Below are 13,756 nucleotides of genomic sequence, written 5' to 3'. Positions count from 1 at the left end.
GCCCTGACACATGCGCACAGAGACCAGCGTCTCTGCCCCCCATCCCAGGCACGGCCGCCGTTCGAGGAAACACCTGTGGAAATTTGGGAGCGAGGTCTTGGCCCTGGGGGGGGGGTGTCCCCGAAGGCCGCCCCGGTTTGGGGTCCCCACCTGGTTGATTTCCTCCTGAGTGGACTTCAGAGACTTGATGATGGTTTCCAGCTGGACTTTTCCGGCCTGAATGCTCTGCTCCAGCTGAGTCTCCTCCTGCTGCAGCCGGCTGAGCTCGGATTTCGCCCGGCTGATGTCGTCCTCCTGGGATCTCAGGTCCGACTCCTGAGATTGGATCTGCATCTTCAGCGATGAGATCTGCAAGGGCAAAGGCAGTCTTGAGGGGGGGGGGCGCGACCCGGTTCGCGGGAGGAGGAGGAGGGCGGAGAATTTACACGCATTACAGGGCCTTCTCGGTGGTGGCACCCGCCCTCCTGTCAGATGTCAAGGAAAGAAGCAACTCTCCGACTTTTAGAAGACATCTGAAGGCAGCTCTGTTTAGGGGAGATTTTAATGACTGATGTTTTAAGGTATTTTTAATCTCTTGTTGGAAGCCGCCCAGAGTGGCTGGGGAAACCCAGCCAGATGGGTGGGGTATGAATGAATAAATAAATTATTATTATCATTATTATTATTATTAAGCTTGCATAAAATACACAGGGGATTTGCAATTTGCAAAACTAACAAGAGGGGAAGCCGTTGGCGTTTTAAGGTTGTGCGAATGAACATTCCAAAACGTAAAACAGAAAATTTAATAAACATTATGGGGTTGGGAAAGAGCATACTCTTTAACAGATGATGCAAGGCTCTCCCCAAAATTACGGATAGGCATCCGTTCTGAAAGGCAAATGCACACACACCCTGACCGGTAAAATCTCCCTACAGAGCACAGTAAGTTTGTATGAATAAATAAATACAGTGGTGCCTCGCAAGACGAAAAGAATCCGTTCCGTGAGTCTCTTCGTCTAGCGGTTTTTTCGTCTTGCAAAGCAAGCCCATTAGCGGATTAGCGCTATTAGCGGTTTAGCGGCTATTAAAGGCTTAAGAGATTAGCGGATTAGCTGCTAAAAGGCTATTAGCAGCTTAGTGCCTTAGAAAAGGGGGGTGGGGAGCGAAACCCCCCCCCCAAGAATCGCAAGACATTTTCGTCTTGCGAAGCAAGCCCATAGGGAAATTCGTCCTGCGAAGCACCTCCAAAACGGAAAACCCTTTCGTCTGGCGGGTTTTCCGTCTTGCGAGGCATTTGTCTTGCGGGGCACCACTGTAATCTGTTTATAATTTATCTATTTTATTGATTGAATTTATAATTTATCTGTTTATAGTTTATCTACTTTGTTGGTTGAATTTATAATTTATCTGTTTATAGTTTATCTGCTTTACTGACTGAAGTGATAAATCATAAACAAGACGGATTATAAATAAAACAGAAGCGGAGTTGGGAAAACAAAACCATGGGGGGGGCGGAAACCAACTCTTAGAAACAGAAGGGAAATGGGGGGGGGAAATCCTGTGGCAGGGAGTACCGCTGGTTTCCCACGGCACAAGGAGGGTGGACCCAGCTCACCACGTGGGTCTCCTCCTGGCACTTCTGCCGGACGTCGCTCAGCATGTCCTTGAGCTTGGCCTTCTGCTGCTCCATCTCATCCAGCCGGCCCTGAGCCTCCTGCTTCTGCGCCTCCAGCTCCTGCAGGCTGCTGGTCTCCCGGTCCAGGTCGTTCTGAAGCTCCTGCGGAGGCGGGAGGAGGAAGGAGAAGGCGGCTTAGCAGGGGGCGGCGGGTAGTGCTGGATTTACGTAGAAGCTCAACAGGCTCTAGCTTAGGGCCCCACTCTCTTGGGGGCCCCCAAAAATAATTGAAAGGGGGAAAACCACTGGATGTACATTTCCAAAATATTATCTATCTATCTATCTATCTATCTATCTATCTATCCATCATCTATCTATCATATTTCCAGCATTCTATGTATCTATCTAATCTATCTATCCAGCTATCTATCTATCCATCTCTCTCTCTCTATCATCTATCCAGCCATCTATCTATCTATCTATCTATCTATCTATCTATCATCTATCTATCATATTTCCAGCATTCTATCTATCTATCTATCTAATCTATCTATCCAGCTATCTATCTATCCATCTCTCTCTCTCTATCATCTATCCAGCCACCTATCTATCTATCTATCTATCTATCTATCTATGCCAGTGCCAGATTTACGTATAAGCTAAACAGGCTATAGTTTAGGGCTCCGCTCTCTTGGGAACCTGCAGAAAATTTAAAGGGAAAAAACCACTGGATGTACATTTCCAAAATATTCTCTATCTATCTATCTATCTATCTCGCCTGCCAACCTAGCAGTTCGAAAGCACTCCCGGGTGCAAGTAGATAAATAGGGACCGCTTACTAGCGGGAAGGTAAACGGCGTTTCCGTGTGCGGGTCTGGCTCGCCAGAGCAGCGATGTCACGCTGGCCACGTGACCCGGAAGTGTCTTCGGACAGCGCTGGCCCCCGGCCTCTTGAGTGAGATGGGCACACAACCCTAGAGTCTGTCAAGACTGGCCCGTACGGGCAGGGGTACCTTTACCTTTACCTTTTTATCTAATCTATCTATCTATCTATCTATCTATCTATCTATCTATCTATCTATCATCTACAACTATTTATCTTATCAGTGGTTGCAAGAACAAATGATCCCTATATTCTGAACAAAATGCTTGTTTAACCTGGAGGTAGGCTGTATGAATTGTGTATTGCTTTGTAATGATTTGTTGGGTTTCTGGACCGTAATAAAGATTGATGATAGTGATTTATCTATTATCTATCATCTATCCAGCCAGCTATCTATCTATCTATCTATCTATCTATCTATCTATCTATCTATCATCTGTCCAGCTATCTATCTATCTATCCAGCCATCTATCTATCTATCTATCTATTTATCTATCTATCTATCTATCATCTATCTGTGCCAGTGCCAGATTTACGTATAAACTAAACAGGCTATAGCATAGGGCCCCACTCTCTTGGGGTTTGACGGCTGGGATAAGCTCGAAATGTAGAGCCTGAAACTCTTTGATCTCGGGGTCTTGGGTTCGAGTTCCACGTTGGGCAAAGGATTTTCCCGCGTTGCAGCGGGCTGGGCCGGATGACCCTCGGGGTCCCCCAACAGGCCTACTCTGAGAGCGCAATATCGCTGGGTGGGGGAAAAACCATTTACCTGCACTTCGTTGGTCTTCTGCCGAATCGCTCCTTCCCTCTCTCGGATCTCTTGCTCGAGGGAATACTTCTCTCTGCAGAAAAAAGGAGAAACGTCGTGTGAGTCACATTCTCTGATTTGGGGGGTTGGACTTAAATTAAACCCACCCTGGCCAGCAGCGCTTTTTGGGGGGTTCTCATGCCGGCTGAACCCCTCCCAGGACCCCCCAGCGCCCCAGACGCCACCCACCTCTGCAACTGGGCGATCTCCTGGCCGATGTCGTCCAGTTCTTTCATGCCGGTGAATTCGCCCCCGGAGCCGACGGAACTGGAGCTGTCCTGTTAAGGAGCCCAAACAAGTCAGGCTACAGCCTGGCCGGAAAAATTGGAGAGCGCACAGACCCCCCCAGAAAATACAGCCAGGGAAGGGGGGCGAGGAGCATGCAAACCGTCCGGGGTGCAAACACAGTGCCGACGCAGAAATTAAAAAGCACAAGGGCGACTTAAGCCAGGCTTCCTCAGCCTCAGCCCTCCAGATGTTTTTGGACTACAACTCCCATGATCCTTAGCTAGCAGGGATGATGGGAACTGTAGTCCAAAACATCTGGACGGTCGAGTTTGAGGAAGCCTAGCTTAAGCCGGAGGAATATGCGCGGCTTGCAGAATTAACGTATAGAACCTCGGCCCTCCAGATGTTTTGAGACTACAGTTCCCATCATCCCTGACCGCTGGTCCTGCTAGCGAGGGATCATGGGAGTCGTAGGCCAAAAACATCTGGAGGGCCGAGTTTGAGGAAGCCGGGTAGAGAATAAGAGAGCAATAAGAACATGCATTTAGAAGAAGCAGAGAAAGAGAGAGAAAGCAGATAAGACAGACAGACAGATGATAGATGGATGATAGATGACAGACAGACAGATATGATAGATAGATAGATAGATGATAGACAGATAAATATGATAGATAGATGGATAGATATACTATAGTTAGATGATAGATAGAGACAGACAGAGAATAGAGATAGATAGATAGATGACAGACAGAAAGACATGATAGATGATAGATAGATAGATAGATGGATAGATATATGATAGAAAGAGATAGACGATAGATAGATATGGTAGATAGATGATAGATGGATATATAGATACAGACAGATGATAAAGATAGATGACAGACAGATAGATATGATAGATAAATAGATAGATAGATGATAGACAGATAAATAAATATGATAGATAGATGAATAGATATACTATAGTTAGATGATAGATGATAAGAGATAGACAGAGAATAGAGATAGATAGATAGACAGACAGACAGATAGATGATAGATAGATGGATAGATATATGATAGAAAGAGATAGACGATAGATGATAGACAAATAGATATGGTAGATAGATGATAGATGGATATATAGATACAGATGATAGAGATAGATGACAGGCAGACAGACATGATTGATAGACAGATCAGGAGAGATTCAGAGGTGTTCCCCTGCCCCACATCCAGAGGGTCCTTCGTGCTTCTCGGAGCAGGCAAAAAAGGAAAATGGGGGGAGAGAGGGTGGGAACGCCACGTTCCGGGGATCCCCGCGGTCCTACTCACACGACGCATTTCCGCCAGCGTCGAGACCTCGGTTCCCACGGAAGCCAAGTAGCCGGGGACGGTCTGGAGAGGGCGGCAAGGGGGGGGGGCAGCGGAGGGGGGAAAGAGTCAGTGCCGGGGTGGGGAGGGCCAGGCAAGAAGGCTTCTCGGGGGGCGGGATGGGGGGGCGTAGGAGGTCAAGAAGGGAGCCCCATCCTGCTCTGTCGGAGACCTGCTAGGGCCAGGAACGCGGGAGGGGACTGTGGTTTTGTTTATCCGGGGAGCGGCCACCCTGGAGGAGCTCACCTGGGCAGGTGCGGACCTCTCCGACGGTGGGATCATGTCCGGCAGCAGGACCTGCGGAGGATCGATGCCCTTGCTCACTTTCTGCTGGATGAGGTGCATGGCCAGGGCAAACTGGTCCTTGTTCAGCTTCCCCATCTGCCTCGTGTCCGCCAAGGCCCTGGAAGCGAGGAGCCGTCAATCATCCTTCATTATTATGTTTATCCCACACCTCTTTGTTCCCCTCCAAGGAGCCTCGTAGGAACCTGCCTCCATCAACCCAGCTCAGTATGGTTTCAGACTTTCTGTTTTATTATGTGTGCAACTACCCTTAGCCTGCTGCTAAGATACTAGTCCTCATGGGTCTCCAAAACAAGGGGGGGGGGGTGAATAGGAATGTGTCCGGGGCAGCTGTCTCCCAGCTCCATCTGGTGAGCAGGATGAGACCCTCCCTGCCCGCAGACTGTCTGGCCAGAGTGGTGCCTGCTCTGGTTATCTCCCGCTTGGACTACTGCCATGCGCTCTCCGTGGGGCTCCCTTGGAAGGTGACTCGGAAACTGCAACTAATCCAGAATGCGGCAGCTAGACTGGGAGTGGAGACCACATAACACCGGTCCTGAAAGACCTACATTGGCTCCCAGGATGTTTCCAAGCACAATTCAAAGTGTTGGTGCCGAACTTGAAAGCCCTAAATGGCCCAGTAGACCTGAAGGAGCATCTCCACCCCGGACACCAGGGTCCCTCTCCCAAGGGCCTTCTGGTGGTCCCCTCCCTGCGAGAAGTGAGGTTACGGGGAACCAGGCAGAGGGCCTTCTCGGTGGTGGCACCTGCCCTGTGGAACGCCCTCCCGTCAGATGTCAAGGAGATAAACAACTATCTGACTTTTAGAAGACATCTGAAGGCAGCCCTGTTTAGGGAAGCTTTTAATGTTTGATGTTTTGTGGCTTTTAAAATATTCTGTTGGGAGCCACCCAGAGTGGCTGGGGAAACAGCCAGATGGGCTAGGAGTAAATAAATTATTATTATTATTATTATTATTATTATTATTATTATTATTATTACCAGATGTGCGCCAGGATGTTCTGCGACAGCCCTGAGTGCATGAAGATGTCCTTGACCTCCAGGCCGCTGACGAAGCCGTCCAAGTCCAGGTCTGTCTTCAGGAAGATCTCGTCGTAGCGGAGTTTGTCGGTTAGGGGGACCACCCAGGACGCGGGCGGCTGGAATGAGAAAATCAGACTTTGGCGTGGGACCCCCAGGCGCCCTAAAAAACCGCTTGGGGGGGGGGGCTCAGTAACAACAGCAAGTAACAGCAGCAAGAATATTATTGGCCCAAAAATGGAAGCAAGAAGAACTACCAACATTGGAAGAATGGAGGATGAAATTGATGGACTACGCAGAATTAGACAAGCTAGCAGGAAGGATCCGAGACCAGCGGGACCAGAGGTTTACGGAAGACTGGACTAAATTTACTGAGTATCTGAAAAGTATTTGTGATGATCAGATTACCGTATTTTTTGCTCTATAAGACTCACTTTTCCCCTCCTAAAAAGTAAGGGGGAATGTGTGTGCGTCTTATGGAGCGAATGCAGGCTGCGCAGCTATCCCAGAAGCCAGAACAGCAAGAGGGATCGCTGCTTTCACTGCACAGCGATCCCTCTTGCTGTTCTGGCTTCTGAGATTCAGAATAGTTTTTTTCTTGTTTTCCTCCTCCAAAAACTAGGTGGTCTTGTGGTCTGGTGCGTCTTATAGAGCGAAAAATGCGGTATGTTTGTAGGACTACAAGAAATTCTGTGAGGAGTAATTTAAGAAAGATTGTAAAAATGGAAAGGGAGAAACGATTTGTTAGAAAAGGTAAAGGCAATATTAAGTTAAGAATTGCAGGGGAAATAATCAAGACGGAAGGCTATCAGAGATGCGGAAGGAAGTCCAGACAAGGACATATGTGGAATAATTTGTGTGGTATGTCTTTAAAAAATTTTGTATGCTAAAAATTAATTAAAAATTTTATTTAAAAAAAACCCGCTTGGGGGGGGGGCTCATCTGGGTCTGGCCTCCCGAGAGCCAACAATATACCCCCCCAAACAAGAGAGAAAAGGGCTCTGGTTGCCTGCCATTCTAAGGTAGACTGGCCCTGGCTATGGAGGCTCTGCCAGAGAATTTACAGAACCCTGATGCAGCGGCTGGGTCAGTTCAGCTACTGATTGATTGATTGATTGATTGATTAATTGATTGTGTGACTTCGGACATGGATAAAAGCCCCCCATCCAAACAATGACTGTCATCAGTGCAGGCAAGAAAAAATAATTTTCATTTTTATTATCTACAATGCTGTCTTATTTATTTTATAGTACAGCGAATCGATTACTGCTTTCATTTTATGGATCAATGGTCTCGTTGGAGAGTAAAATCCATGTTCAATGGTTGCTTTAGGGGTTGTTGTTAAACGTCTGGAACGGATTAATCCGTCTTGCATGACTTTCTATGGGAAAGAGCAGAGCGCCTTGGTTTTGGAACGCTTTGGTTTTGGAACGGATTCAGTTTGAGAACCAAGGTACCACTGTATTCAATAAACGTTTTCCAATCTTCTTAAAACCTATGTTCTTCTTGATCTCTTATTCCGGGGTGGGGCACTTTTTGCAATCTAGTAAAGGTAAGGTAAAGGTACCCCTGCCCGTACGAGCCAGTCTTGCCAGACTCTAGGTTTGTGCGCCCATCTCACTTAAGAGGCCGGGGGCCAGCGCTGTCCGGAGACACTTCCGGGTCACGTGGCCAGCGTGACATCGCTGCTCTGGCGAGCCAGCACCAGCGCAGCACACGGAAACGCCGTTTACCTTCCCGCTATAAAGCGGTCCCTATTTATCTACTTGCACTTAGGGGTGCTTTCGAACTGCTAGGTGGGCAGGAGCTGGGACCGAAAGACGGGAGCTCACCCCGCCATTGCGGGGATTCGAACGGCCGACCATACGGTCGGCAAGTCCTAGGCACTGAGGTTTTACCCACAGCGCCACCCGCGTCCCTCTAGCAGCACACAAATCTCTCGAAATTATTCAGCGGGGAAGCTGCCGCTTCAAGTGGAAGTGAGTTCCGCAGTCCAACCGCACCGAAGTCCGCCGCCCCCCCTCCAGCTTCGAGGACCGGATCTGCCCCCCCCCGGGGTGCGGGGAGGCCCCGATTCCTACCTGCTGTGCCTGCTTGAGGCTGTGCTTGGGTGAGAGGCTGCCGGTGCTGTTGAGGCTGGTGACGCTGCCGTGCGAAGGGGTGGAGCGCAGGCTGTCTTTGGGCGGGGGGCTGGCAGGCAGGACGGGCACGGCCCCGGGGAGGGAGGGCGCCTTCTTCCGCTTGGAGGGGGGCACCAGGGGCGGGGGCAAGGCAGGCGGAACCGGCTCCTTCTCCAGCGCACGGTAGACCAAATGCATCGCCTGAAATAATTTTTTTTTTAAAAATTCTTTTTATTGAGTTTCTCTTAAGAAAGAAAAAGAAAGAAAAAGATCAAAAAGAAAAAACAAATCAACAGATTAATAAGCAATATCCGTACATTCATTGACATTCATTACCATTTTTGTCCTTTTCCTTAAAACATTATATTTTTGAATATTTAAACCTTTTCCCTACACCTCCCTTGACCTCCTACCCTCCCGTTTTCGGGTTTCTTAATAAGAAGTTCTTTATTTTTTCTGCAGCTATTAATTGTTACTGGTTTGCGCGTCGTAAGACTTATATCAAACCTGCTATAGTTTTTAAGTCTCTGTAGCTACCTTCAATGTATACCATAAATTTGTTCCAATCATTAATAAACTTTGTATTTTTTTGGTTTCTAATTTTTTGTGTCGTTTTTGCTGACTCAACATACTCATATAATTTTGCTTGCCAATCTCTGATCGTTGGGATATTTGGGCTTTTCCAATTTTGTGCAATTAATATTCTAGCAATTAATATTTTAGCGGCAGCTCTGGTTTCTCTTCAGATCTTTCGCCTGAAATAATAATAATATATTTTTATTTATACCCTGCCCTTCCCGGTTCAAAAACCGGGCTCAGGGCGGCTAACAACAAATTTAAAACACTTTAGGCAGATGAAGATGATGGATTTTTGGGGAGCTAGCCGACGTGACCAGAAGAATCTGTGACCAGAGGGAGGACAAAGAGGAGTGGAAGAAATTCAAAGCCTATTTAGCTAAATATGTTAAGATACTATAAACAGAATTACTTGCGAGTACCAAATAGGCCTAGGATTTGAAAATGTGATGTGTGTAATACTATGTTAAAGTTAAAAGCGAAAAGAAAGAAAGATGTTAATTGACCAAGTAAATTTTATGTGCAAATAGTTTTGGAAAACTGTTATGATGATTTATATGGAAACTCAGGCAGGGGGATTGGAGGAAGTCACCTGACAATGTTAACAACAGTGGAACTACTACAATCAGGATAAATGTTTGCTTTTTGCTTTTCTTTTTCTCTATTTGTTTGTTATAAATTGGAAAACTAATAAAAATTTTTGGGGGGAAAACAACAACAAATTTAAAACACTTAATTATAAAAGCAGCATAAAATAAGGTATAAAAACACGAATAACAATAAAATTCAAAAATCAATCAGATAATCCCCAGGGCTAGCTGGCTGAATTGGCCCTACTTGGGCCAGCGAGGAGGCCAGGGGAGAATTAGCTGTGGGGTCTCAGAGCTGGTGATCTTCATAAAAGGGGGGGGGGGGAGGGAAGAGAAGGGAAATAAAAGATCAGGCTGAATTCAAATTAAATTCGGAATAGCTCTCTCTTACAGGCCCGACGGAAGGAGGTTAAATCCTGAAAGGACCCAGAGAGGGAAAAGATGTCTGCGGGGGGGGGGGGGGGACAAGGGGAGGATGGAGGGCAGAGAGGCTGTGCCAAAATGGGGGGGTCCCCTGGGAAAGTGTGGCACCTTCCCCTCCACTTCGGGCACATGAGAACCGGCAATCGATATAGACTGCGCCTGCAGCTGAAGGTTCCATCGGCGAGAGCACGGACCGGGCAACCAAGCGCTGGATAAACGTACCACGGCAAACTCGTCTCGGTCGAGGTGGCCGTCCTTGTCGATGTCGCTGAGATCCCAGACCTTCGCAGCCGTTAGGAGGCAGAGGGGAGGAGAGAGAGAGAAAGGGCAGAAAGACGTCAGGACGCCCCCAATAAACTACCCCATATTGTTGATTTTTAAATAATAATAATAATAATAATTTATTGTTTATACCCTGCCCACCTGGCTGGGTTTCCCCAGCCACTCTGGGCGGCTCCCAACCAAATATTAAAAACACAATACAGCTTTAAAACATTAAAAAGAAAGAAAAAAAGAGAAAGGGAGGGAGGGAGAAAGAGGGTGAAAGAGAAAGAATGAGAAAGAGAAAGAAAGAAAAGAGAGAGAAAGAAAAAAGAGAGAAAGAAAGAAAGAGAGAGAGAGAGGGAGAGAGAAAGAAAAAAAGAAACAGAGAAAGAAAGAAAGAAAGAAAGAGAAAGGGAGGGAGGGAGAAAGAGGGTGAAAGAGAAAGAAAGAGAAAGAAAGAAAAGAGAGAGAAAGAAAAAAGAGAGAAAGAAAGAAAGAGAGAGGGAGAGGGAGAGAGAAAGAAAAAAAGAAAGAGAAAGAAAGAAAGAGAAAGGGAGGGAGGGAGAAAGAGGGTGAAAGAGAAAGAAAGAGAAAGAAAGAAAAGAGAGAGAAAGAAAAGAGAGAGGGAAAAAGAGAAGAAAGAAAGAGAGAGAGAGGGAAAGAAGAAAAGAAAGAAAGAAAGGGAGGGAGGAAGGAAGGAGAGAGAGAGAGGAAGGAAGGAAGGAAGGAAGGAAGGAGAGAGAGAGAAAGAAAGAAAGAGAGGAAGGAAGGAAGGAAGGAAGGGAGAGAGAGAGAGAGAAAGAAAGAAAGAAAGGGAGGAAGAGAGGTCCGCTCACCCTTCCCAGGATATCGAGAGGCAGCTTGGAGTTCATGAGGACCGGCTTCACTTTGTCCCCCGAGAGCAAGCCGTTGACCGGCAGGAGGCTCTCAAAGATGCCGTCAAACTTGGCCTTTTCCTCCATCTGGAAGTAGAAAGGGAGCTCTGGGAAAAGGCGGCGGGAGGAGGAGGAGGAGGAAGAGGACCCCCTTTCGCCCAAGGGGGAGACCCCCCCCCCCAATGCAGGGGTCAGCAAACTTTTCCAGCAGGGGGCCGGTCCCCTGTCCCGCAGACCTTGTGGGGGGCCGGACTATATTTTGGGGGGGAAATGAACAAATTCCTATGCCCCACAAATAGCCCAGAGATGAGTTTTAAATAAAAGCACACATTCTACTCATGTAAAAACACACTGATTCCCGGACCGTCTGCAGGCTGCATTGAGAAGGGGATTGGGCCGGATCCGGGCCTTCGTTTCCCTCCCCGTGCCCCAAGGGGAGACTCACCCTGACGGCCCAGTGAGCGTCCGAGGAGGAGGAGATCAGCAGGGGGCTGGTGCTGTCGGGCTGGAACGAAGGAGAAACGGCATGCCGTCAAGACCCCAAAACGTCTCCGCCGGCCCGTTGCGGCACCCCAAATCTGAATATTCGGAAGCCGGAGCTCCAGCAGAAAGGGGGTGCCATTCCCCCCCGTCCCAGCACCCAATATTTGGAGAATATTCAGAGGAAAGGGGTTGCCGTTCCGTCCCACCCCGGAGGAAGGTCTCGGAAAGCAAACAGGTAGAACACAAGGCGCACTTACGAATTTTGGCGGAGGCAGCGCCAGGGTGAGGTTGGTGAGGGCGACGTCGTGCCCGTTCTGCGCGCAGGCCACCAGCCGCAGCGCCACGAAAAAGCCCTGGGTCAAAAGCAACAGACAACGGGGTCCCTTGTACCTCGAAATTAATAATTCCAGCCAGGGTGGGTTTGATTTAAATCAAATCACGACTCAAACCGCTTTAAATCAAATCACGATTCATTATTTAAATCGCTTTTTTTTTTTACAGAAAGATTCAGCCTTGCTGGTACCATCTTAGCGTTTACAAGCAGATGAAAGGTTTTGTTTTTGGAGCAATCAATTTCCAGCGTAGTTTTTGCACTTCTATCAAAAACTACTGGTTTGGTTCTGCTATTAGGAATACGTAAGACAGATAATTGCGAAATTGCTGCGAGGTTAACTGTTTACATTGGGGAAACGTTTCTGCTGTGCTTTATCGGAAAGAGAAAAACGATCATTCCTTCACGACTATTTAAACTATTCATCTAAAACAGCAACATTGCAGCATATGTGTCCATGTTTGTAAACTGATGTGGTTAAACATTTTTTTCTTATTAAAAAACAACCTTAGACTGAGTTTTAGCACACATGGAAAACTTAAAACAAATCGTCATTTCCTGATGAATAGCCTTTGGACTGTAATGTAACTTAAACAGAAAATCTTTAGAAAGGTTTTTCCTCCAAAAGCGTTTTATTTTTTTTAAAAAAATCCGAATTAAACTAAAAACAACAGCACAATTCAATCTAATTTAAATAAATAAATAAAATCTGACTTTATTTAACTAAATAAATTATTTATTTAACGAAAACAACGGCATTATAGCCTACGTATCTGGGTCCCTGAAATGCAGGCGAACTGGCTAGATGAGTCTGGGGTGCCTCTTCCAAGCCTAAACAGCTGTAAAGGTAAAGGTAAAGGTACCCCTGCCCATACGGGCCAGTCTTGACAGACTCTAGGGTTGTGCACCCATCTCACTCAAGAGGCCGGGGGCCAGCGCTGTCCGGAGACACTTCCGGGCCACGTGGCCAGCGTGACAAGCTGCATCTGGTGAGCCAGCGCAGCACACGGAAACGCCGTTTACCTTCCCGCCAGTAAGCGGTCCCTATTTATCTACTTGCACCCGGGGGTGCTTTCGAACTGCTAGGTTGGCAAGTGCTGGGACCGAACAACAGAAGCGCACCCCGCCGTGGGGATTCGAACCGCCGACCTTTCGATCGGCAAGCCCTAGGCGCTGAGGCTTTTACCTACAGTGCCACCCGCGTCCCTAAGCGGTCCCTACTTATCTACTTGCACCCGGAGGTGCTTTCGAACTGCTAGGTGGGCAGGAGCTGGGACTGAGCAACAGGAGCTCACCCCGTTACGGGGATTCGAACCGCCGACCATACGATCGGCAAGTCCTAGGCACTGAGGTTTTACCCACAGCGCCACCCGCGTCCCGCTGTAGGAAACAGCTGTAGGAATCTTTAAACTCCTCAGCTGGGCATAGCCACGTACCTGTTTGTCCAGGAAGCCTTTGCCCTCCGGATCCGCCAGATCCCAGATCTAAAAAAACACACATACCAAAGAGAAGGAGAATAAAAACCACACCCTGATCCAGCACTATTCAATCAAGATCCTTTATTAGGCACATTATCAAACAGAGACCATGTACAAATTGTGCAAAATACGAGCTCAACATAACAAGGTTTGTCCCAGTCAGATCTTTGACTCCAGAGACAATCAACTTGCATAAATAATACAATACAGCACTACCGAAAATCCCCACTAATTCTCTTTATAATGGCTCGTGTCTTTCTACACGGACAGCGCTCTGATCCGGCACTTTCTCAGATGTGCCGGTGGAGCCTTGAATTCCAGAGACTTGGCGAGAAGGCTAAAACTGCCGGTTCAATCCCCGTGTTGGGGTTGGGATGGATGACCCCCCGGGGTCCCTTTCAGCAATTCTACGGTTCTGTGAAAT

The 13,756-nt window shown here is 47.6% G+C and overlaps 1 protein-coding gene across 5 annotated transcripts in view; it reads right to left on the bottom strand.

Annotated features, from left to right (window-relative positions):
• EPS15L1 (epidermal growth factor receptor pathway substrate 15 like 1) overlaps positions 1-13,756 on the bottom strand; it is a 43,664-nt gene that overhangs the window by 20,934 nt on the left and 8,974 nt on the right. For 4 of the 5 annotated variants that reach the window (XM_083421444.1, XM_083421446.1, XM_083421447.1 and 1 more), the window contains exons 4-16: positions 13,291-13,338; positions 11,781-11,876; positions 11,486-11,545; positions 11,002-11,127; positions 10,124-10,183; positions 8,274-8,513; positions 6,154-6,311; positions 5,116-5,272; positions 4,831-4,893; positions 3,475-3,563; positions 3,247-3,319; positions 1,595-1,756; positions 151-348 (exon numbers count right to left, since the gene is read on the bottom strand). In XM_083421444.1, the coding sequence (XP_083277570.1) occupies positions 151-348; positions 1,595-1,756; positions 3,247-3,319; positions 3,475-3,563; positions 4,831-4,893; positions 5,116-5,272; positions 6,154-6,311; positions 8,274-8,513; positions 10,124-10,183; positions 11,002-11,127; positions 11,486-11,545; positions 11,781-11,876; positions 13,291-13,338 (1,530 nt within the window). The remainder of the gene's footprint in view (positions 1-150; positions 349-1,594; positions 1,757-3,246; positions 3,320-3,474; positions 3,564-4,830; positions 4,894-5,115; positions 5,273-6,153; positions 6,312-8,273; positions 8,514-10,123; positions 10,184-11,001; positions 11,128-11,485; positions 11,546-11,780; positions 11,877-13,290; positions 13,339-13,756) is intronic. The other variant, XM_083421445.1, reaches the window with a different exon arrangement.

This window comes from Podarcis tiliguerta, assembly GCF_965153285.1.
Source record: "Podarcis tiliguerta genome assembly, chromosome: 18".
In the NCBI taxonomy this organism is placed as follows: Eukaryota; Metazoa; Chordata; class Lepidosauria; order Squamata; family Lacertidae; genus Podarcis; species Podarcis tiliguerta.
The sequence above is the reverse complement of the archived record's forward strand: the minus strand, read 5'-3'. Positions and strand labels throughout refer to the sequence as shown.